This window comes from Schistocerca piceifrons, chromosome 2 (genome assembly GCF_021461385.2).
Source record: "Schistocerca piceifrons isolate TAMUIC-IGC-003096 chromosome 2, iqSchPice1.1, whole genome shotgun sequence".
NCBI lineage: Eukaryota > Metazoa > Arthropoda > Insecta > Orthoptera > Acrididae > Schistocerca > Schistocerca piceifrons.
Window position 1 is genome coordinate 534,828,260 of NC_060139.1, and position 26,059 is coordinate 534,854,318.

General features: G+C 42.8%; 1 protein-coding gene across 3 annotated transcripts in view; it reads left to right on the forward strand.

Annotated features, from left to right (window-relative positions):
- Nucleotides 1-26,059, forward strand: part of LOC124774917 (protein gustavus) — a 336,294-nt gene that overhangs the window by 237,108 nt on the left and 73,127 nt on the right. Inside the window, exon 2 of one of the 3 annotated variants that reach the window (XM_047249592.1) lies at nucleotides 3,185-3,228. The exons of the other annotated variants lie outside the window; for them this stretch is intronic. Within the exon in view, the coding sequence (XP_047105548.1) occupies nucleotides 3,185-3,228 (44 nt within the window). The remainder of the gene's footprint in view (nucleotides 1-3,184; nucleotides 3,229-26,059) is intronic. 3 annotated transcript variants of the gene reach the window in all.

Here is a 26,059-nt window from a genome sequence, read left to right on the forward strand (position 1 = left end):
TCAGCAGGGGACTGTTCAAGCTGGTGGAGGCTCTATAATGGTGTGGGGCGTGTGGAGTTTGAGTGATACGGGACCCCTGATTCGTTTAGATACTATTGACAGGTGACACGTACGTAAGCTTCCTGTCCGATAACCTGCATCTATTCGTGTCGATTGTGCATTCCGACGGACTTGGACAATTTCAGCAAGCGACACCCTTACGTCCAGAATTACTACAGGGTGGCTTCAGGAACACTCCTGAGTTCACACACTTCCGCTGCCTACCAAACTCCCCAGACATGAGCGTTATTGAGCATATCTGTGATGTCTTGCAGCGTGCTGATCAGAAGAGATGTCCACCCTCTCGTACTCTTACGGTTTTATGGATAGTCCTGCAGGAGTCGTGGTGTCTGTTCCTTCCATCACCACTTCAGACATTAGTCGGCATCATGCCACGTCGTGTTGCGGCACTTCTGCGTGCTCGCGGGGCCCCTACACGATATTAGGCAGGTGTACCAGTTTGGCTCTTCAGTGCAGTATATCAAAATCTTAGACGACTACTCGTCTCGTCTTTCAGTATGTCGGCGAAATGTTACACCACTAGCTGCCCATTAATGATTCTTTGGTAATTCGTGTCTTCGCTTGAACGCAGATAGTGTGTGTGTATTTACACCATAAAACTTTTGCTTCTTTTTCCAAACGCATCGTTATTAGTTTCATAATGAAATAACCGCAAATAAATGATTTTAAGTGCAATCTACTCGGAAGACTTTATAGTGGTTTAGGTAGGAACAGTTCCTAGCACATTGTATTTAGCGAAAAAGGTGGGATTTGTTCTTACGAATTTTGTGGAATTGTTGCTGACAATATTCTTGGGTTTGTGAACTGGTCTTTTTTTATCAAACTATGGCATAACAATTACGTTATAATTTGTAATATAAAATTCGTCACGTTAGTTGGATTTGTAATTTATTAGGGATTTATGACGCGTAAATGGATGTTGCAGTGATGCGCTTGCTTGTGTTCTTTACGACAATTTTAAAAAAGTTTTAGGAATACACTTCTTCCTTTCGGGTATAGATTATCATTTCATGCTCACAACATGATACTTGTTGCACTTGGTATCTCATTTATTTAACGCAATTTCGTCTATTTTTATCTATTTTGATTTCAAATTTGGAAGTTTATTTTGATGATTACAGTCAGTTTGATTTGCGACAATGATTTATCGATCAGTGTTCTTGTGTTGGTGTGTTCTGCATCCTCTTCTATGATGCAGAACTAGTTTCGAGATACTGGTATGGAACTTTATTGTGGGCACAGTTTCAGTTAACTTACAGTTGGGTATTGTCCTAGTGAAGTCTCCGTAACCACACATCTGAGGCGTTGTTATGCGTGTATTTAGGCACAGAAGCAGTGTTTCTATTGTGCCAAGAAATACATTGGTTCGCATTCTCGCAGGTATGGTTCAGTGCGATTCACGTAAACAAGTCACGGTTGTTAAACCCCGTTTGGCTTATGTAGTTAGCCTACGTGTTTATTTGAAGGTAATTAATGAAAGAAAAAATAAAAATTCATTACTTACAAAAACTGACAAATCTGAGACAAACAAGAGACCACGTACAACTTGTTTCTTTAGCAATGGCATTCAACGCCATTTTAGTGTTACCGAAAGACTACTGTAATTTGTGAGTTCTAGTCTGAGATAAAATGCCAAATCAACTTACGACACTACCAAATATCAAGCAGTGTTACCTTCCCTGAAGGTGATAGGTTGAACAGCCTTGCTCTGCGTTCACGTGATAGCCATATGGTCGTCAATTACTCAGGATAAAGAAATCAAATTTAATTCTTCAAACACAAGCCTTGTAGCGGTGGATTTTTCTTTTATGAAAGACTCTGAGACATTTTCCTTGGGAAATCTGCTTACGTTGTTAACTATTAAATGACGCAGATGGAATTCTTGATAAAAGGAAGTTGATAGTTAATGAGTACACAGGAGTGAAATGCTGATAAAAAGAGGAAATTCAGTTAAAGCTGAACTTTTTACTCGCTGTCATTTATCAAAACCTCCAGTAACGTTAGACAGCTAAAATAGAGTACACTGGATGAACAACGGACACAGCTAAAGACAGCAGCAAGAGGTGGGAGAAAACGCAGCAACGGCAAACGTGTTCTACCTTGAATAATAAATATTGTAGAGATGTGATTTTATTTTGTATGGGGACACTTGTAATCAGTTTTGCTGTTTGTGAGACAGATTAGTTAGGAATAAATTGGCTTGTCACTTCTGACCACAAACACAACGTGACGAAATTGAAATGCGCGACCATTTTAATTAATAATCAAAAAATATACGATGTTTGCAAATAACGAATACTGAAATTATGATATGAAAAGGAACAGATGCGATTAAAATGCAGTCAGGATTGGTAATTCGTGGTAAACATTCATGCTGTGATACGGTGGTGGTCTCAACAGCGTGTTAGGCTGTGATTGTTAAAACTAATATTTCCTGATATTATTATCACATTAAACGACGCTGCTATTGTCATATTACATTTAAATGTGATCGTCCAGTGGACATACTTCATAGTATGAAAGCAACTCTTAAATTTCGCTCGCTCTGCCGTGAATATTGCTCTCCACGATTTACCAAGTTCGTCGGTTTTGTATTTTTCGTGAATTCGTGATAACAAGTGAAGAATCGATGTCACTGCAGCAAAACAGAGAAGTACCCAAAGTTCTCTCTAAACTCCAAGGGCAGCTTGGCAATTCTTCCACAGAGTGATAAATACGGTAGGGCTGAAAAAAGACATAAAACAAGAGCCCTTCGCATCCGGGAACGAATCCCCTTATTCTCAGTTCAGCGCGAGGGTGCTGAAAAACAAGAAAGATGCTGCTATAAATCGCGCTTGTTCCCTACCTGCCCTGTACGTATCTCCCATCTCTTCCCCTTGTAGAAAAAATTACTAACCCTAAAATTTTGAAGAGGGGGAGGAGAAACACGCCCTTCTCTTACTTTCCGTAGTCCATTCTTACTGTTCGGTTATCGAAAGGATGAACAAATGTCTCTCATTAGTCATATAGCCATTAAATCATTAATTCTTCAGAATAATTTTCTTTCTGTAAAAACGAGCGCACAGAGTAAAGTGTTATACTTGCCTTAAAAGTCTTGTTTATTTCTGCCTTTCTTCTGTTACAGGTACGTGCTGACCGCATGTTGGACGATATTCTTGTCTCTAATCGGTAAGTGAGCGTAAGCAGTGGCAAGTACTGGTGTAAATATTTAGCGGTGCCTGTTGTACGTCATGAATACTCATGGCTTAGTACTGCAGTTTCGTCAGACGTTCTCACTGCCACGCTGACACGCTTTCACTCTTACGTGGCTAATGAGAAAATCTTTGTATGTAGCATGAAGGTAATACAGCCTACCTTTGGAAGAGGGTGTGAATAAGTAATCTGCCTACAATTTCACTGTTCAGTACGTATATGATTTGTTTCTCGTATGTCGTTAAGGCACTTCATGAAAGACATGGCTGTTCAAAAACGTCATAAAGTAGCAGTACTGTACGTGTGGAGTGCTTCACATGTTCCTTCTGACCTACTTTGACCTGTAATGATTGTAAGAAAGTATCCAGTGCCACCACTTTAATGACGCATATGTATCAAAAAGAATACTAGTTAACATCTCTTACTGTCACATTATTCTCTCGCCCTGTCTCCGCTTCAGTTTTAAAATCTTTTCGTCAATGTAAGACCAATTGATACGAAACTGACATTTTAGAAAATGACTACGAAACCAGAGCGCTTATCGCAAATTTAGCAAAGTTGGGTTCCTATAATCCCATCTTCTGTAAATGGAATGGGACTTCGGTTGGTCGACGACTTGGAGAAAATGGATACCAACAGCCATAATTCAATAATTTTATTTAGCTATCACTTTCAGCGTCTCAGTGGCACTATCTTCATGTCCCTGACATGTAGCTAGACAAGTCGTAACGAAAACGGTCAGTCGATGGAAACCAATTGGATGTAGTCGTCCCCATAAAAGCACAAACGATCAGAGGACTTCTCTACTTGTATAGGTACCTGAAGATAATACCAGTGAGGCGCCGAAGCTGGGGTAGCAAAATAAATTAAGTTACGGCTGTTGGTAGATCTCACTGAAATCCCCAAGCAGTTTTGGACCCCGTTAAGTCAGTAAGCGAACGCAAATGATATATTCAGTTGCTCACTGACCATAATGGCGCTGAAACTGAAGAGGATAGAATGTCGAGATACTGAATTCAGTATTAAATTTTTACCGCGGAAAACTGTAGTAGTCTTTCTCTTTTCAATCACGGCACGAATACCGAAATGGCAAATATTGAGACAAATAATCGCGAAATAGAAAAAGGAAAAAATCTCAATAGTGGAAAGGCACCTAGATGAGACGAATTTTATGCTTACATTACCGACTTTAAGCTGATGTAAACTGGCGGAACATATTCTATGCTGACGCATTATGAGAACGAAAATGTTTTCATTAAAAACTAACATCGATTGCGCAAAGAGAGATCCTGCGAAACACAGCTCGTTCTGCTAATCCATGATATCCGAACCACAGTAGACAACGGTATCCAGGTTGATGCCGTGGTCCTAGACTTCCGTAAAGCGTTAAATACATTTCCACATTGTCGTTCAGTAAACTGAGTAAATGAAGTAAAATGATCCTGTGGCATTATAGGCTGGTAGACCCCCCCCCATTTCCGACTGTTTAACAGCCTGGTGTAAGTCTTTCTGTTTGACACCTTTGGCAACTTGCGGTCGATTAAGATAAAACAAACGCCCAGTCCCTGTGCAAGGGAAATGCCCGGCCCTCCCGGGAATCGAACCAAGCACCCCGCCATTTAGAGACTGTGACATTGACCACTAGGCCAAGGTATGCGGACTGGACTGAGGACCCTCTAGCACATAGAACGTATTGCGTTCTTCTTAGCAGGCCGAAATTGAGAGATGCAAAGGTAATTTTTTGCGTACCAACTTGGCAGAGTTCTGGGACCACTATGGTTTCCAACACGTAGGACTGGTCTGTTGGACAACGTCGTAAGCTCAGGAAGGCTTTTGGCAGACATTACTATTGTCTGTAGCATATAAGAATGTTGCAACGCCACATCAGGATAGCAAAACGCAGAACGACCTGCGGGGATCGATGAACGGTGCACGGACTGGCAGTTCGCCCTGAACGTAAATAAATGTTACACATTGCGCGCAAATAGCCGAAGATATGCGTTGCCCTGCGCTAGATTAAGCTATTGGTGAAACATCACTGGAAACGGTAACAGTAAAATACCTGGGATTAACACTTAACACTTCGCAGAGACCGAAAGTGGAATGACCAAATAAAACAAATTGTAGGATTAGCAGATATCAAGCTGAGATTCATTGAAAGAATCTTACACGAAAGGAGTGACTCACAAAACTCCCATTCTACCGATTCTTGAGCACTGCTTAAGTTCAAAATGGTTCAAATGGCTCTGAGCACTATGGAACTTAACAGCTGAGGTTATCAGTCCCCTAGAACTTAGAACGAATTAAACCTAACTAACCTAAGGACAGAACACACATCCATGCCAGAGGCAGGATTCGAACCTGCGACCGTAGCAGTTGCGCGGTTCCGGACTGAGGCGCCTAGAACCGCTCGGCCACCGTGGCCGGCGCTTAAGTTCAGGACCCTTCCCAGCAGGAAGGGATTAATGGAAGAGATTGACAAGATCTATCGCACAGCGGCGCGTTACGTCGCTGGATGTTCAACAAACTCCAAAGGCAGACGTTAAAAGAGAAGCGTTGTTGCATTACGGAGAGCTTTAGATTTCTGGAAGAGTCAGACATTACTCACGTCCACAAACCTCGGGAAAATAAAAACTCAGGCGGAAATTTATCAACAGTAGTTTCCACACACCATTCCCGAATGGAACGAATATGTCGGCAAATAAAGTAGGTACCAGAAGTTACTTGCGCTTAATACCGCAATTTGACCTGTGGAGTACAGATATACAGGGGTTAAATAAATTACGGAAACATTGCGAGAAATGCATGCGTGAACGAAGGTGCTAGCCAAGACCGCAGGTTACGGCAGCTGTGCAGTATCCTAAACATATCGCAAGTGTCAGCCGTTGTCAGAACAGTGTTCCTCGTAATTAGGAGTGCGTTGTGTCGAAGCCCCGTGAATTTGAACGTGGACAAATTGTTGGTGCTCGTATGGTGAATGCTTCCGTAAACAAGATAGCCGAAGTAGCAGGTTTTTCACGTACAACCGTATCGAAGGTTCATACCACATACAGGAAAAGTGGAAAGACACGATCTGCTAAGTCATGAATAATCAATCGAGAGGATTGTGACGAAAAGCAAGAGAGCAGCTGCAAGTCACTGCAGAACTGAATGTGGCACTCGTGAACCCTGTCAGCATCTAAACACCACGAAGGGAGCTCAGTAAGCCGGGAATTGCAGGTCTACATGGAATTCCAAAACGACTCATCAGTGCAAATGCCTGTTGCAGTACAACGTGGCGCCAGTGCCATAAAATCTGGACTAACAAGGGAACCTCCCCATCACACCCCTCTCAGATTTAGTTGTAAGTTGGCACAGTGGATAGGCCTTGAAAAACTAAACACAGATCAATCGAGAAAACAGGAAGAAGTTGTGTGGAACTATGAAAAAAATAAGCAAAATATGCAACAAACTGAGTAGTCCATGCACAATATAGGCAACATCAAGGAAGTGATGAGCTCAGGAGCACCGTGGTTAGCGTGAGCAGGTGCGGAATGAGAGGTCCTTGGTTAAAGTCTTCCCTCGAGTGAAAATTTTAATTTATTTTCAGACAGTTATCAAAGTTCAGGCACTCAAACATAATCAACTTCGCTCTCCAAAATTCCAGGACATGTTCAGATTTGTTTGGACATATGCAGGATTTGACGGTCTACATACGGAAAAATTTGAAAACGTTAAAAACATATGTTTTGACAGAGCACAGGGAAAACTGTGCTACTGTGAAACTGTTGCATTCATTTACTGCAGTTCGTCACAAACTCTTATGTTTTCATCACTTTCCTGGGAGTGATTATCACATCCACAAGAAAACCTAAATCGGGCAAGGTAGAAGAATCTTTTTACCCATTCGCCAAGTGTCCAAGTTAGGTGGGTCAACATATTCCCGTCATGTGACACACATGCCGTCACCATTGTCGTATAGAATATATCATACGTGTTTTCCTGGGGAGGAATCGGTTGACCTATGACTTTGCGATCAAATGTTTTCGGTTCCCATTGGAGAGGCACGTCCTTTCGTCTGCTAATCGCATGGTTTTGCAGTGCGGTCGCAAAACACACACTAAACTTATTACAGTAAACAGAGACGTCAGTGAACGGACAGATCATAACTTTGCGAATATAAAGAAAGTAAACTTTTCACTCGAGGGAAGACTTGAACTAAGGACCTCTCGTTCCGCAGCTGTTCACGCTAACCACGGGACCACGGCGCTCCTGAGCCATCATTATCCCTGATGTTGCCTATCTTGCGCATGGACTACTCAGTTTGTACATTTTGCTTATTTTTTTCATAGTTCCACAACTTCTTCCTGTTTTCTCGATTAATCTGTGTTCAGTTTTTCAAGGCCTATCTACTGTGCCAACTAAATCTGAGGGGGGTGCGATGGGGAGGTTCCCTTGTAAGGAGCAATGGAAGAAAGTCATTTGGTTGGATGAGTCTTGTTTCAAACTGTTTCCAACTTCTGGCCGAGTACACGTCCCGGGAATGAAACGTGGCTGGGTTTTACTAATGATTTGGGCAGCCATATCGTGGTATTCCACGAGCCCCTTAATCTAAAAGGTCGCCTTACGTCCTAGGATCGTGTGACCATTTTAGCTGATCAGATGCATCCCATGGTACTAAGTTTGTTCCCCAGTGGTGATATTCTGTTCCAAGACGACAGGGCCACTATTCGCACAGCTTGTATCGTCCAGAACTGGTTTTGTGGACAGGAGAAAAAGTTTCCGCGTCTCCTCCGGCCACCGCTTTCGCTAGATGTCAATATTATTGAGCCCTTCTGGTCTGCTGTAGAGGGAAGGTTGTGGGATCGCTATCCACCTCATGATCGTTAGCTGAACATCAGACTGCTGTGTAGGAATAATGGTATTAGATTCTTCTGAAAACCGTACAGGGCCGGTATTTATGTATTCTCCGAGCCAACGGTTTTGCACACCGTATTATGTATAGTAATGAGTCCTGTTTGTTCGTATATTTTTGTCTACCCCGCCACTCCAGTAAATGTAAATTGGAACCTAGGACGTGAAACTTTGTGTAATAGTTAGTTCGGAGAACCTGGTTAGTTGTGCTGTGTATCAAGCGAAAGACAGGAGGTAAAGTTTTGTCTGTGCAGTGCCCGATGCGAAGAAGTTTCTTTAAATTTTTAGTGTCCATAGGGAGTGTGCTAGCGGTGGCGCCGTTTCGTCAGTGTCGGAATGCCAGCGGTTAGCTATCGCGGTGGAATTTATCGTGAGCGAGCGGCGGATTTCCTACAGAGGGGCCGCTGCTGGCCAGATAAATTTCTCCGCAGCAGATGACGCGGCTAGCCGCGTGGCGCCTCTCAGCAGAAACTGCTGCTATACTCAGCCGTTCGCAGAACACATTAGAGTGCGAGTTCTCGCTATTTTCCGGCAGAGTTCTTTGGTCCTTTTTGCGGCGCATTACATCTCCTGTTCCATCAGTAGCGTCAGAATGCCCTACTTTTGTCAGAACTCCACGTACGGCTACTGTGGACGTACTTTAACCGGCGTGAGGACTAATTGATAATTGTTACACCAAGCTACAACCTTGTTTCTGGCATCAAAATAGAAACATTAAAGAAACGCGTTCTGGCATTTGAGGAAATTGCAGCATGTGACACGTGTAAATGAAGTGAACTCAGCGCAACGGACTCAGAACGTATTCACGCTCTTTTAACGCGGAACGTTCTAAATCATTTTACCCACTTTCTCTTTGTAGTCAAGCGTTCATACCCAGCACCTCCCTGTCACTGTACATGTCCGTCCCAGTGTTTTTTGTTTTTTTCTCCCATTGATTTATAGTATATAACACTGCCACTACTTTCTCCTGTATGCACGTGTTAAAAATTTTGGTCCAAAATGCGCCCTCCCCTATACATACGTGTTCTCCTGTTCCGAAGGGTGCAGACACCCCAGTCCTACGTATTGTCTCAACCCATATGTATCTTTCCAACCGTCGCCACTTTTGGTACCAAAGCCTCTAACGCGTGTGAATGATTAAAGTGCAACGACAGGCTTGGGTCCTATGTGGCCTGTAATTGTCTTGCACCGAAACTTGGTAGGTAGGCTAAGGCTTTAACATGGAACAGGTGATGTTTGAAATAAGTTCAAATTTCGGCCTCCAGGTGTAAATCTGGCCCTGTACTATGCTCGCATTATCACAGTATGACAACCACGCTGTAATTGAAACGATAACGCGAGCGAACATTACGGCTACCCTGAAGAGACCGTCCGCCGTTAAAGCGAAACTGTGTAAAGTGAACGGCAGCAATTAGTGCTCCCATTGAGAGTGTATCGGAGACTGATAAGTCTGAGGAGAGGCCCGATGTGATTAACTAGTTTAAAGATAATAATGAAATTCAAAAACCCAGGTGACCTTAGTGTGGAATCTTGGAGAAAGCGTCCTGTCCGGAAGGATGTTATTGGAGGTTGCTGTTGCTGTAACTAACAAAGCAGCACGTGCCCCGGGTAGCGTTGGTCCCATGCAGTGTCAAGAGAACTGGCCATCCCATGCTCTGCAGTACGGAAGTTTCGCGATCTACTTTACATTGGTACGCGTACAAGATCCAGCCGGTGTAGCAACAGAAACGTCATTATCTGCAGAAACGTTCTGAGTTTGCTCTTCAGTTTCTGGCACGGATCGAATTTAATGATATTTGGGCGGGCAAATTTCTACAGAGTTCGGAGGCACATTTTACGCTACAAGGTGCAGTGGATAAACATAACTACCGAATTTGGGGTACTGTTACACAAGCGTGCTGTGTACCAAGAGCCATCGCACTCGCCGTGTCTGACTTTTCGATGAAGATTCACAGGCACCTTTATTCTTGGTCCGTTCTTCTTTAAAGAGAATACACGCAAGGTGCCTGTCAGGTGTACAGTGATGTCTGCACGTTACCGAGACCACCTTATGCGGCTTGTATCCCTGCTTTGAAAGAGCGCCAACCACGATTTTCATGCAAGATCGGGCGACACCTCATGTCGCTCACCCAGGGATTCCAGAGGTTTTCCAGATGCATGGCCTGCGAGGTTACTTGGCCTGAATCCGTGACAGGCCCTGGGGATATCTGAAAGAGTGCGTTTACCAGGGAAGTGTTCAGTGTGTACCTGCTGTGAAGGCCGACACGGGTATACTGGAACACACAGCTCAGATTCCATCGCAACTGCTGTGCGTCCATACTTGTCTGACCTTTCCTGCCCACTTCCAGACTCCAGTCCATTACATATGACAACATTCATATGCGTCTTCCTTGCATTCAGTGTCAGATTTGCAGCTGGGGGCCAAAATTTGAACTAATTTTTTCCAGCGTAAATCGGGTCCGCATTAGAATAGGTACAAAGTTTCGCTGCCATACGATAATTACAGACCTCAATGGACCTCTGGGAATAGCGGCATTTTAATTACAACCACCCGGTGTGTCTATCCATCTCTCTTCCTCTTTTACTGCCACTCTATCTCACTGACCATCAGTATCTCCCTTCTTCTGCTGGTTCGCTTTTCCCTGCTACAGGTGTGCTGCTTGTATAAAAATAACTTTATAAGTCAGTAAAGTTTTGACTATCTGTATACCTCCCCTCGAGCACTGACTCGTTCTTGTATTGCACCATTTGACCAAGATGCCTACTGTGCTTTCTTTCACGCCTGAGTCTTCTGAAACCTTTTCAGTGGATTAACTTGGCGTAACACTGACCTTCCTTGTCAAAGAAATAAATGAGCGAGAGAACATGTGCCTCTAATATGGATTCCTATGAGCGATGCTTTCTGGATATTGCATATTTGCGCTTGGAGTGACAACAGAGTTACTAGCGCCGGGCCGAGACTGTTTATCGCAACCATTAGACATTGTTATGCCCTGCGTTTTGTGGAAATTACAGTACGGAAGGGGGACAGAGTAGGCGGAGGCTGACCATACCACAAAGAAATTAGTTGCGTTCCTACACGTATAACCTAGTGGATGAGGTGACACCTCGCGAAAGGACATCTGGGTTAGTCGCCGTAGTTGTCACTAAATTTCTTACATTGCAGGTTCCGTTTGTTCTGATATCACGTTATTGCATCTTCATTGATGTCATTATATCGTATTACTTCGCTAAATAAGGAAACTACTAGTAGATTCGGTGAATTTGTTTGGTGTACTTCATCGAATTAAGTCGTTTATTGACCGGATTTGTTTCAGCAGTGCGTGTAAATTACTATCTGAATGTAAATCAAGAATAATATGTGCTTTACGACCACTGACTTCTTTCCGTGAAAGTGTCTGATGAAGCAGCTTACAAATTGTTGTGTGTGAGACATGTACTTCATGACCTTGTTTCGGGGAGAGTACATATCTGTGTGTGTGTGTTTTTGAAAATTTCATTTTCACATCAGTTTTGCCTAGATAGGGTTGTCAAGAAAAGGCGCTATGTGTATTGTAAAAATGGTGTAAGGTTAGAATCGACAAACCAGTGAATGATACAAACTACTTATCAGATACACATTCTGTTACATCTGTTGTGACCTTCCGTTATTAATAAGCAGCGCATCCGAGCCTTCTGTAAAATATTCTTTAAAAATTGAAGAAAGCTGAAATCTGTAGCAGGCAACATCACATCTTCTGTTGTATTAGACTCCCAAGTTGAATAGTTTACTACAATAGTAGTATGGCTTCGCGTTGTTCACGTTCATAAATAAATACTTCGTAAGAAATTCAAATTCCTGCATTTGTTGCGGGAGCTCTTCATTGTAACGAAACTGTTTCAGCGCAGCGAATAAGGATGCCGTGGAATGTTCTAAGAGACATGATTTTTGAATGTCGTATAACAAATTCGTGTGGATATCGGTGAGTTATTAGAGAGACAGATTGTGATTGTCGGCTGGTAAAAACATCAAACAGCATAGTTGCACCGACCAAACATCAAAGTTTCATTAGTAGTTAGTAACTTTAGCCATAAAACGTATGACTGTAGTTCCATATGCGAACGGTATGGAGACACTGCGACAGTATGTTCATAAGAGGCGTGAGAAGGTTATGTCCGTAAACTTAAGAGACTAGATTAATAAAAATAAAAATTGTGGTTTTCGTGCTTCAGACGTTTTACAGTCTCTCCCTCACTTGATGGCAACGCTTAGAATGTTCATACAATCTTGTGAAACTGTCAAAAAAGCGCTCTGGAATGATGATAAATTGGGACGTCACATTCGCACCTTTCTTTCTTCGATATGCCCTAGGTTCGTATTGAAAACGTATAGTCACCAGTGATGAATCTTCCAGGAAATAAGTGTCGACTTTTTCCGTGTGTCGGTCACAACCCGGGACACACTTCCACGTGTCGGTTTGTTTGGGATTAAACGTGTGCGGGAAAAATTTTGCGCACTCTTCACTTGTTTTAAAACATCGTGGAGAAGTCTTTCTCATTTCAATGAGAGGTGCTGGCTCATTGAGATTTTACACACACCGGCCACATGTCCACTACTCAACACAGCTTGCTCACAATTGACTGGCCGAATGTACAAACGTTGTTCACAGCTGTTAGTTCAAGCTGACACCGTAGTCTGGTCGTTGTACGTACGTATCATACAAAGAATTATTTTTGTAAATACGTGCAAGGTGGGGAACGTCTACCACAGGCATTGGTCACCACTGGTGATCCACGGACCTGAGGCCGCCGCCTCACGTGACGCGATAACAGCACTCATAGCGCCTTTGACGTAAATGTTTGTGGTGTAACGCACAGATATGAATGCCAGACTTTTCCCGACACACGACACTAACAAATTGTGCCTCTAAACACATTTTCTTGCTAGTACACTCATTTTATGTTAACCCCATCTTCAGATTTTTACGTGTTGTGATCGTTTCCTTTAATTACGATGTTTTTTGCACAATAGCTGTCTAAAAACTCCCGTTGCAAAATTCGGTAACGCCATTAGTAAAGATACGATGTTCTTCTTCAGTAGCTCTACAGCCCTTGGTGAGCCTTGGCTTCTTCAACAATCTTCCTCCACACTTCTCGGTTATTTGCTGCTCTTTTCCACCCCCGGACTCCCATATTGCTGATATCCATTATTACCTCATCCATCCATCTTCGTCTCCCTTTTTGCTTAACTGAATGGATAAGCATTGTCCTCACATTCCATGATGCTACTGTTAGATCCTTTATCCGTTTCCTTTGCCGGGGTCGTGGTACATGCTTTCCATCCAGTTTCCGAGGCTTCTGTTGAATTTCCGTAATATTCTTTTTTTACAGTATGGGGTTATTAGCCCCATGCCCAACCCCCAACCTGGAGGACCAGGATTTGTATGAGGTTTACTCCTCTAGGGAAGCTGGCTTCACTACGCCTCTAGAGCCCTCCCTGCCCTATGTTGTGGGACACACTTTGTCTGGCTCCTCTGTCGAGACCAGTCCGGCTTGGGAGACCCTGCCAGTAGCTATGCTACCGCCAGCATAGCTCTCGACTTCACCGAAGCACGCAAACCCTCCCGCCCGGCACTGAAGGTGCCTACTATAAGGCGGTGTCCCCTGGGAGGGAAAGATACGATGTTGACGACGCGCAAATACAAGTAAACATCTGAAAATGGAATGCCAGGTGTCTTGAAATATCGTGGAAAATACACACCTATAAAAGCACGTGACTGCGGCTATTTCACTAGAAATTACCTTCAATTTAAACAGTGGGAGTTTTCTGAAACTTCCGCAGCGGGAAATAATTCTTTACTAGCGTTAATGTGAGAATAAATAGAAAAACAAAATAATACAGTGAGACAATCAATTTGGAGTAACTATGTGACTTTTGGCCTCAGGGAGGTCATTAATGTGTCCTAAATTTGTGTGAATATCCATAAACAATACTAAGAAGCATCTTTTTAAATATTTGTCCAAAAAATTTTTTTGATTGATCGTAAAGGAGTTTTCCGTTTCTATAACGCTGAAAAATAAACCATCATTTCAAAAGATTTAAAAGTCTACATTACTCGAATTTAGTATAGATCGGCGTACTATACAGAAGCCAAACTAGAATGTGAAAAGAATGGCAAAGATCCGAAAATGTGTTTTGGCCGGAGTACAATGCGAGTGCCTCGCTCTTTGCCTAAGTTTCTTCGGCTGGCCGTGTACTGCCCACTGGCCGTCGGTTGCCCATCCGCGTCCTAACAGATCGATAATTATCAGGTTTCACTGTTTGCCTGAGGTGGTTTTCTCACGGAACTCTAGTAGAAAATGTTGTTGAGGACTGAGGACTTTCTACAGAGTAGGAAGCTGTGTTACGATGTGATTACATTGTACGATGTGGAAATGTACTACAATCGACGCATACAAAAGCGAAGGGGCGTATGGCGAAAGAGATGGGAAGAAAATTACGGAGTAAATATATTTCGTGAATTTATTAGACATTATGTTTTTGAAACTATAAATGTGATTGGTTGTCATATCTGTAACTGCCCGTGTATGCGTTAGATGCGTGGTTGCTGTGAGTGCAGGGCGAGCCCGTTAAGCGTACGTGACGTTAAATTTGGACAGCCGGCCGCCGCCCCCGTGTCCACATTTCCCCCTTCAGACGCTGTACAAACACTTCGCTATCGCAGCGTGTGCCTGCCTGCTGCGTGACGCAAGGGTCGAGCTGTTTGAATATCGATTAGGTGGAGTGCCATATTGGAAACGACCGTGGTTACGCGTCGGCCATGGTCGAGATTATGCCATTCTGCTGTCCGCTGCACCCACCAATCACAGAGGCTTTGTGTGTGTGTGTGTGTGTGTGTGTGTGTGTGTGTGTGTGTGTGTGTGGGGGGGGGGGGGGGGGGGCGGGAATTAGGAGGGTAGTGTTAGCACGGTTGTACTCATGGCGCCAGTTTCACCATTGGTCGCACTTAGCAGATGCGGACGTGGCACGTTACTACCTCACTGAACCACGAACAGTTGTTGAGCAATTTTGAGCTCCTGTTATCTACATTACGCAGAGTTTTATAGTGGAATATTCCCAATCCGTAGTAACAGTACTTACCCGGTATACGCTGCTACTTAGTGTTTCCCTTCTACTTACGCCTGCGCTGTGAGCACATGGAAGACAGAAAACAATGACCAAACATGCATCCATAAGTATTTATTGTTACTTTTATTGCGCAAAATGCAATTCGTACGTTTGATCATAGTTTTCCAAGGCAAGACGATGTTGTACTAAGACAACCTTGAAGTTGAGTGTGACAGGGAACTTTTAAGAGTAGACTGTTCGGTTGTACAGACGCCGTTACTTGGTATCCTACCTCGAATTCAGCCCAAAATTTTTTCGTGATTACGGTGGGATAGGTTGGTAATTTCCTGTGATAGCTTTGTATTCATCATTTGCAATTGCATGTCATATGCAAGGGCGTTGAATTCTTTTAATGTGGTGGTGGTGGTGGTGGTGGTGGTGGTGGAAAATTGTGCTTTGGAGGAAAGGAACGACAAGATGGAAAGAGACAATTTTATCACAAAGAAAATTCACAACAAAAATGGTTCTCTAAGGCCCTTAAAAAAGCACCACAGAACTTGTGAAACCAAAGTGGCGATTTGCTAGCAAATGCGTAATAATAAAGTAAAATTTGGATAAACTAAGAACATTTGAGTTAAGAGGGAAATGAGTCTTCCACATATAGAAGTTATGCGGAAATGAAGTGTATCAGAATATAGAGAATGTAATACAAACTATTTATACAGAATGGATGACAACAGCTGAATTATACAGATCCTAAAATACTCTTTGCAAAAGTAGTCAATATGGTACTGTTTCAGAGGTCAAAAACTATTCGCAGAGAATCGGTGCAAGATTAGAATAATAGACTGATAGGAATAGTTTCATTCTAAAAATTACAGAAGTATTCCAAAGCAGGGAAGGTAGGAAAGAAAACGTTTCGAATTGGCTGAGGAGAAAAAACACTACAGCGAAACAATTGAAGGAATGCCGAGGGAAAACAGAAAATAATCTGAAGAAATGGGGAACGGCACAAGGCCTGCACGACACGAAATAACAGCGGAATTTATCATTATCATTATTGTTGTTGTGCATAAATTTTGAAATATTCACTGTACCAGTACTCTGGGGGGTAAAACTGTTGGTTTCCTGTGACTAGAAGCTGTTGGAGCTCACCCGAAAAGGGGTACTCGAGCCGGCCGGAAGTTGTAAGCGATACGAGAGTGACATTCGATAAGATCCGCTGTAAGGGAAAGATCAGGTATAGGAAATTTTCACTGCTAGCCACACTATAGACGTCGCAGAACACAGCAGCAGCAGCAGTTGGTGCGACTGCTGTCATAAGCGCGAAAAAAAAATTAATGCCTAGCTTTGCACTGATTTGCTGCTAGAATGTGCGCGTGATTTTTGTCCGTGCCCCCTTTTTGCCGGCGAACAGCTACAGGATATATGTGAAATTTACTTAAATTTTGCTGCCAACTTCATACGGAACGTATGCTGATCAACAAAACTATATATTGCCGACATCTTTCGCGTGGTTAGTTTCACGAAGTAGAAAAAACAAAGAATAAAAGTAATTTAAGAGCGGCATCTACCTATCGCTCTAGTGTATTAGTCTTGTAGTGTATGAGTCATGTAGGGTGAAATGAGTTAACAATGCTGTACGTGAAACGCCATGTGTCCTGAGATACTGGAATAAATATAACTGAAAACTCTGAAGGATTAAATGTACGCTTAATCTCGGTGGGACTAATCTCGACCTAACGTAAGTTTTAATGCACAGGTATTTTCATCGGTACATCTATTGTTACAGAGCGAGAAATTAGTAGTAGATATTGGCTTTTGCTGTTCGCGATATCATTGAGACCTTCATTTAATCGGTGAACTTCTACTCAATGAGTAATAGCACACCAGTGTTACAGCAAGCCCGTCAACTAAACTGTTTGTGTTAGAGACAATGAAAGTTTATTTGATCATAATACCTGTTCATAATACGCAGTGAGAAGGTCGCTGACAGCTGGTAGAACTGTTGCCAGCTTTTAAGCACGAGCTGTCAGGCGCTGCGCACAAAACTGCGACGACAATGAAGCGTTAACGTAGAAACGTAATCACATTACGTGATGGGTCATGTTAGACAAGCGAAGCAGTCGCGGAAAGCACTCTTGAACGGATCTTCTCAATACTAGCTGGACTCGAATGGTATTTATTGTGTGACACATGCATTGGCTTGGAGTGGATACTTTCTTCTTGAACAAATCAGTTTGAATAGCCTCATAAATGCATTAATGCGAACGACGTAGAATTTGCTGTTCCTAAACTTAATGCTATATATTACATGTGGTGAAATAACTGCAGCAGACACTCTTACCGCCTGAAGATAGTAGTCTGCATATAGATACCAAACAGATACGCGTAATTACCGTAATATATAGTCCTCAGAGACTGAGTTGTTAGTGGTTGGTCCGATTTTTGTGATATAGTTGTTACAGATTTAGTTTTGTGTAACGAAGGAAGATATACGATACAGCAATTGTTTGCCCTGTGAGAGAACTAGGACCTGTAGGATGAGTAATCTTTCTCAATAAACTCCTTCTACAATGTCCTTTAAAAAACTGATACTAAACTCGCATCCTAGCCACGAGTCCGTAAAATGTGACATAAGAGGCGTAGAGTAACAGTGGTCCTTGTTCCCTCGAGATTGCAAAATTAAAGACAAACCTTCCGTGGATTGCCTTGTGAATCGCCATGTAGACCTACCTCCTACCTGTTTCGTGCAGTTATTTCGCAGATGCAGTCTCTCGTAGCACTACACTAGTCGGGCATTAGGAACCCTTCGGAACTGCAAACTGCCTACGTTGCTGATTGGATGTGCCGGTAGCTAATCTACCTAGTGATCAAAAAGTCAGTATAAATTTGAAAACTGAATAAACCACGGAATAATGTAGATAGAGGTACAAATTGACACACATGCTTGGAATGACATGGGGTTTTATTAGAACCAAACAAATACAAAAGTTCTAACAATGTCCGATAGATGGCGCTTCATCTGATCAGAATAGCAATAATTAGCATAACAAAGTAACACAAAGCAAAGATGTTTTTTACAGGAAATGCTCAATATGTCCATCATTCCTCAACAATAGCTGTAGTCGAGGAATAATGTTGTGAACAGCACTGTAAAGCATGCCGAGAGTTACGGTGAGACATTGGCGTCGGATGTTGTCTTTCAGAATACCTAGAGCTGTCGGTCGATCGCGATACACTTGCGACTTCAGGTAACCCCAAAGCCAATAATCGCACGGACTGAGGTCTGGGGACGTGGGAGGCCAAGCATGACGAAAGTGGCGGCTGAGCACACGATTATCACCAAACGACGCGCGCAAGAGATCTTCCACGCGTCTAGAAATATTTTTTTTTGTTCTAATAAAACTTCATGTCATTATAAGCATGTGTGTCAATTTTTACCTCTATCTACATTATTCCGTGGTTTATTGAGTTTTCAAATTTATACTGACTTTTTGATCACCCAGTATATCACGGGCCGCAGCGTAGGAACTCTTTCATCTTAAATGAAGCGTTCCACTTCACTGTGAACATCAAGCTATTGGTATTCGGAAAAAAGGGAGACCGTGTAATGGATATTAAGTAGCAAGTGTGCTCAGAGGTGTCCGTCGTGATATCTCAAAACTATCTCGTCATTAACCGCTAACTACCGTTGTTACCTGTCTTTCAGTTCAGGTCTTGGGTTCGATCTCACAAGCTGCACTAGTCGCTGCGCGGACGGCCTGGCGACAGCGAGGAAGCTGGCTCGACGCGCCGTACTCGCGGATCGATCGTGGAGCGCGACAGGGCTCGCTGCCATTCCCCTTTCCCCTCCCCGCCCCGCCCCCTCATGCCACCCCCTGCAGCGCGCGTCACATCAATCAGCGCTGCCGCCGCGAACGTAATTAGCAGTTCCCTTTGACCGTGACGCCGCGCCACAGCGTATTTAATGTATGGACGGCGCTGCGGCCGCTGACGAGCCTAAGCTTCGTGCCATTTCAGCCCTTGCTTGGCGTGTGTCGCACGTTAAGACAAACAACGGGATATATACCAACCGATGGATAAAGGCTGTTCCATTACGGTCTTCAGCCGCGTTGCTCTTGCCTGTATTCTGAGGTCATCTGCTCATCGTCCATTCGCTTCTCTTGGAATCTACCGAAAAAACTAATGTGATTTATCCATGCACTTCGCAGTTCGTCCCGTCCACTTTCATGAAAGCTGTAAATAGGTCTTCCACTCCAGTCTGTTTCCTGATACACATTTTCGGCTTCCTATTTCACCTCGTACTTTCCAACTTCTGTTAATTTATCGGTTTTTAGGTATCTGCCCACACGGCCACTTACATTAAGTCTTTAGTACGGAGTGCTTGTACTCAAAGTACATTTACCTAGGTCCATTATAGGTTGTACTTATCGTATGGTAGCGCAGCTTGCTATATACACTAATGCGGAATCTATTTACCCTGGGGAAAATTAATTCGTTTTCGCCACCAGGCTCTGAATACAAAAAAGGCGTATAGAAATGTTTCCATTGTAATGGTTTAGAATGGGACGTGAGCAGAAGAGGTCAAAGAAGTGAGAAACGCAGAATGTTCAGTTTATTAATAACCGCCGCTAACACAACTTTTTCAATGTGGGCCCCGGAGAAGATACGCTGACCACCGCCAGATCTTCACTTGGTGTCCAAAATAGGAACTGTTTTCTTTCTAGCGTAAATCGGGTCAGCGGTTAACTCATTAGCATATCTACGAAGTTTCGCTGTCATACGATAATTACAGTCCACACTGGATCTCTGTGAGTAGCTGTACTTAACGTATAACCACCCGGTGCTTGTGTGTTTTTTGAGACACAACGGAGTTGATAAGCTGCCAGTGGACATTGATTTAAATAAATTGGGTAAGCTGAAAATTCGTACTGGACAGATTCGAACAGAGGTCTCCTACTTACTAGGCAGATGAGCTGACCACATCTGCACGGAAACCCTAGCACGCCTCCCGTCAGAACAAAGTTCTCAACTTACACAACACACTAGTGTTGTAGTGCCCCTGCTCATTACCCTCGCTATTCGCGGCATCTCGCAGATTCCCAGAAGAGTAAGAGCCCGGTGTGCATCTGAGGGATTGTTGCCATCATCGTCGTAGTTACGCCCGATGAAAGCTTTTGCATAAGTACATTAAGGCGAAGTACTAATTAAAACGAAGATTAGGATTACGGCATATTGTACGCATTAAGACTCCGCCTCATTGCCGTAACTCAAAAAGCTAATATACTCTGATGGTAAACTATCCATTTCGGACACATCTGAGGGTTCACCGACAACTTCAATCGTTACATTTTTTCTCCGTCCATTAAACCTGCAATTCACATACTTAAAACTGCTCATCAATGGATTTTCGGTCTTCATTGTTAATTGTTTTGTTTTCGCTAGAGACTGGCACACTGTGCAATCATGTATACAGAGTGAGTTCGGATTTGTCCCATAAACTAGACAGAGTACGTATACCTAGTATCCTCGGTTTATCTGACAACTTATTCCGAACTACCGAGAATAATTGTGGTGACACGAAGTCTCCTTGACTGAATCCTCATTGAATCACGTATTTCTCATTGCCCTGAAGTCTGTTGCAAGCTGTGGCATTGATCCCTATACTCTTCGGTATACTAAACGTTTGTTGAACCCGTACTTTCTTCTCCAGGGCTGTAAGTTTAGAAACTGTCTTCTTTAAATAAGAGAAGTATTTCATACTCATTACTCCTTTTTATTGTTCTGTTCACAGCCTACAAGTGGTCCTGCGTGCGAAACACTTTTAAGCCGAACTTGGTATTTCGCCTGTTCAAAATCGAGTGTCCATAGATTCTAGGCCTTGCTTAAATTATATTTGTGTTACGCCGTTTACCGTATCAGTTTTGGATGCACTACGATACTTCAGAGCTTCGCAGTTAGTTACGTTGGATATTAACATGGATAGTCGCCAGATCATCTACACTTCCGCTTTCGCTAATGATATGTAAAGCAAAAGTTAAGTTTAGTGATACTTCGCCATTTAGCACATATATATTGTCTACCTATTATCTCTGTCTTCCTGCGTACAACATACATATCGCTGCTCTCGTCACAATCCGCGTGGCAAGATAACGCAGCTCAAAAGGCGTACAAAGTACGAGCATTCAATTACTGTATTTAAAGGTTCAGGATTATTTAATCGTACTCCAATAAAGAGTCAACTTAATGATTAAAATGACGATGCAGCGTTGCATTCCTGATCTGGATATATCTGCCGTTGTTACAAAATTTTTGGTGGTTCTTACCTAGGCGTCCGGTAATAACTTACGAAGTGTGATTGCTGTAGCATCACTTCATGAAAAAGCAAGTATTGCAGGCATATATTGGATACCAACAGCACTGATAGCTCACATGTGATGCATTTCTTGCGTTATTCGTACATGAATGAGATCTACAAAAGGAAATGTGACGAGGCACTTCGTAGGACGTGTTATTGTTGGGCAGTGTGAGTCTCTGTTTCCGTTCTCGCATTAACGTCACCAGCTTCGTTATTCGAAGCAGTCCAGTACAAATGACGAACTACTACAAAGCCTACCCGTGACAATAAGATACCGTTAAGGAACGGACAACCCTAAGGCTGTTGCTTTCCTAAGGCCGTTTATTGGATGTTGTTGACCTCCACGCAAATGTACACTACAGACGTACCGTCAGAAAATACTTCCGGACACTTGCTTCTAGAAAAGTTTTTTCGCCATTGCGTGTCTGAATTTTATATCCTGTTCACTTCTGCCGTCATCATTTACTCTGTTCCCCAAATGACAAAATTCATCTAAAACTGTTACTAAATTCTCTATCTAATTCCACAGCACCGCCTTATTTAACTGGACTAAATTCCATTAGCTTTGTGACTTACTGATACTTGTAACTTCTTTGCAAAATACTATTCCGTTTGTGTTTTTGAAATACCTTCGTTTTTGACATAATTACAATGTCATCAGCAAACCTCAAAGGTTTTGTTTCTTCTCCCTGAACTTAAATTCACCTTCGCTTCTTTCGCAGCTTGCTCTGTGTAGGGACTGAATAATCCCGAGGGCGTAGGCTATAACCCTGTGTTCTTTCTAAACTACTCCTTTCTTGTCATGTCCTCGGTCTCTTAAAACTGCGTTCCCTCCCTGAATTTTAATTCCAGTTACTTCCAGAATTTTTTTAGTGTGTATCCCTGTCAACATAGTCGAAAGCTTTCTGTTCGTTCAGGCTGTCTTTCAGGTCAGTAAGTGATTTACTGAATTCCTTTTGACTGACAACGTTAAAGAACAGATTTTCATAAACTATTTTCCTCTTACACAGCCATCAACGTAGGTAAAACAGTAAAACGTATAGAGGTACTGTTAAGGATAATCTGAATGTTTTTCCAATGGCGAAGTATCTTCGTTTTCTGCTAATGAAACAGTGTTAGCTTAACAGCTGTGAAATCCTGCTTCAGTCTTTATTGGGATGTCAAAGGCAGAAAGGGGATACACAGATCTTTAAATGCGCTGCTGCGGCACAATGTGGAACTGAGACACCGAAGCAGTAAATGGACCGGGCTTGGGCACACGGTCTGAAGAGTAGGTGGGCGCCGTTTGCTGGAAGCTAGTGCACGTGCAGCGGCGCCTGCTTGCCGCACGTACAAGGCAGACATTCGAGAAGACGGCCGTGCTACTCACATGTACCCGAAAAAGGGGTGTTGTGCCCGCACCGAGGGCTGAGTTAACGTGCCAGAGTGCAGGTCCGGAGACTATAAAGTAAAGGTTGGAGTATTTTTGAACGATTTTAATCGTTCGTGATAAAATTATGAATATACTATTGAAGAAATGTTCCTGTTGTACAGGGAAAAAATCCTTAAACCATGGTAACTAGTTAGGTGCTGGTGACAGGAATTTATTTGCTGTTGCCCCATTGAAAGCATGAATAAAAAATACTGCGTAAGTTTAACGTAATTGATGTTCGATGTTGATACCGTCTAATCAGCCCCACGGATTCGATCAGTAAACGTTTGCTTCAAAAATGCTCCATGAGCTTTGATGGCAATCTCTTGAAAGAATGCGACGTCCTTTTGGGAAACGCTATAGAGGAAGTTCAGAGAACCAGAGTTGAGAGAGACTAGAACGATTCTCCTGCGTCCAACTTTCATCTCGCGTAGGGGACCCCGAGGACGAAATAAGATATGACTCGTACAGCCACACGAAGCCGAGTCCTCCTTGCGTATTGAGAGTGTCGAATGATCATTAGATACGGAACAGACTGTTCGAATGTAATGGGAAAGTAATATGCTCATAGTATTTTCCAAGTGGTCGTTGTAAATTTCTGCTTAAACGATTTAGTGAACTGGAGAAGCCGAATAAGAATGGCTGAACTGGAATTACGCTATTCCTACCAAGTATCTCTAGCGTCCACTACTGCTGCCTCAATTCCCTCTGAAACTCAAAGAATCTAGAGCAGAAGTAGCTCCACACCAGGTACGGGACCCCCAACCTCACAAAGTTACAATCTACAGACATTCCGACGTAAATTGTTGGTACTGTAATTGCTTCTAAGCGTGCCGTGTCAGGATTTGTCATTGCTGATATGATAGTAACCTGCTCTATGGGTAAGGTGCACCTAAACCCGACACGTGGTGCTTTACACATTAATTGGGACTCCACACTTTAGAGATGATTGTCACTCGAACGCAGTTCGTCACTCACCTTAGCTCAGTGATATTGGATTTTGTCTAACTGTATAAAGCGATCTGTATGAAAGCACTTTATTCACAGATCTCTTGGTTGGTTTGACAACAAATGGGTTTCGACTATAATTATCTAATTATAATCATAAGAATCTGTATCTGGTGATGGAAGCGCTAAGTTAAGTAGCGCTCATGGTACCTTCTAAAATTTTACTACAATGAGTGCTTGATGACGACTTGAGGTGTTACTTAAGTAACAAGGTGGTGGTGGTGGTGGTGGTGGTGGTGGTGGTGGTGGTGGTGGTGGTGGTCATTGGTCCAAACAGGTTAGCTGTCGTAAATCGACCATATGCGACCAGCAATTTTGTGAAGAAAAGACTGACCGTTGCGTTAGTTCATGTTCAGAAAAGGCAGTGACAACGGCAAATTATTGGCTGACTATTATTGGAGTAATAGCAGTTCTTGGGCTTCCTTCACGAAATTAGTATCTAAGGAGAAGCTGATCTGGTCTGAATTCACTGTACCGTATGTAAACGTTGCCTCGCTGACGCGTAGTCGGTGGGAAAGCTTAAAACGCGATGACAATGTTTAATTGCATTCTCGTGCGGGCGCATGACTTTGTGTTCAAAGAGATGGCGACGTCGGCGTGACACTATGCTTACCTGATACAGATACAGGTCGTCCCAGGAGGAATGGTTGGTATTCAGGGATATGACAGGAACGATCATGAGAAGCAAACTAATAGTCTAGTAAACATGGGCTCTAAAATGAGTATCTTGAGAGCTACGAGGACTTGTTCATCGTCGCTACTGTCAAATACCTTTTCTACTGAACAAGTACTCTTAATGTATGTGTTTTAGTGCTCATGTTTAGTAGGCTTTTTTGCTTCGAATGATTGTTCCTGTCATCTCTGAATATTGACCCATTCCTCCCGAGACACCCTTTATAAGTAAAGCCGTCGGCACACCGGACGAGGCAGCTAACGTTCAAGTGAACGCAGGCGAAATATCAAACAAGAGACAGCCCCCATAGGCACATGAGATGATCTGGTCAACATGAGTTCGCGGTTTCAGCGCTCTCCAGAGACAATTGTTGGCTTTGCTTGGCTTGTGAGCGGTACAGGTTGTTCACGAAAATGGACACGCATAAAATTCATATTTCAGTTGTCTTGAAACAATCATTTCCTCGCTTGTCCATATGCTAGTCATGTTCTTGTCTCTATGCTATACAGAAATAAAAATTTCAATATCCGTGAACATGTAATAAGACAAAGGAGATGCATATCCAGTCAGGACATCAGCTTCAGCTTATAAAAGTTCACCAAATCGAACACTCACTCCTGACAGAGAATACACATTTACAGATCATCATGTATTACAGAAATTATTAATTTCGTAACAGTCTCAAAACCTTTTAAAAAACACGAGGTGAAAAGGAAATCTCATTCGTCTGGACTCTAACCTCTGTTCCGCAACGTGGTGGCTAGGTTGTTGCTTCGTTATAGGCGACTTTATATTTTGTGTTATTTTCCTATGGGCTTGACGAAATGTTATTTGCATTTAATTATAACAAATCGTAACAAGAAAATATTTTTTATGAATCTTGAATGTACCGTTGGCCTAACACGGCTTACCCTCACAAAATGCGAGTTATAACGCGATAATACGAAACTTTTCATCAGCAATGTGAGTTTTCCTGACTTTTCATTACAACAAATCGTACCAATGATTCGTTCTCCAGACATTGTGCTGGTGCTTAGAAACAGCATTTATTCATGGCGTGTAAGGTATATGAAACCCAAAGAATATGGGCTTCTACGGCACAAGGCAAAGACAATATGCGGACCTAAAGTTTCCTACTTGTGACGTAGGGAGCGTTCTTGCTTGCTATTAGATCTACTTTACGTGACAAGTCGCCACATTATCGCAGAAATTATTTTGCGTTTCAAGTGGCAAATGGCTCTTCAACGTGGAATAGCAGTAAGTGGCCTCACAAAGCTCGTAGAGCGCCACGTCAACTTTAGCAAACTCGTCCAGTGTGCCGATGAAATCCGAAGCAGTTTAATGATGTCTCAGACTGGCAGTTGTCTTGAAACA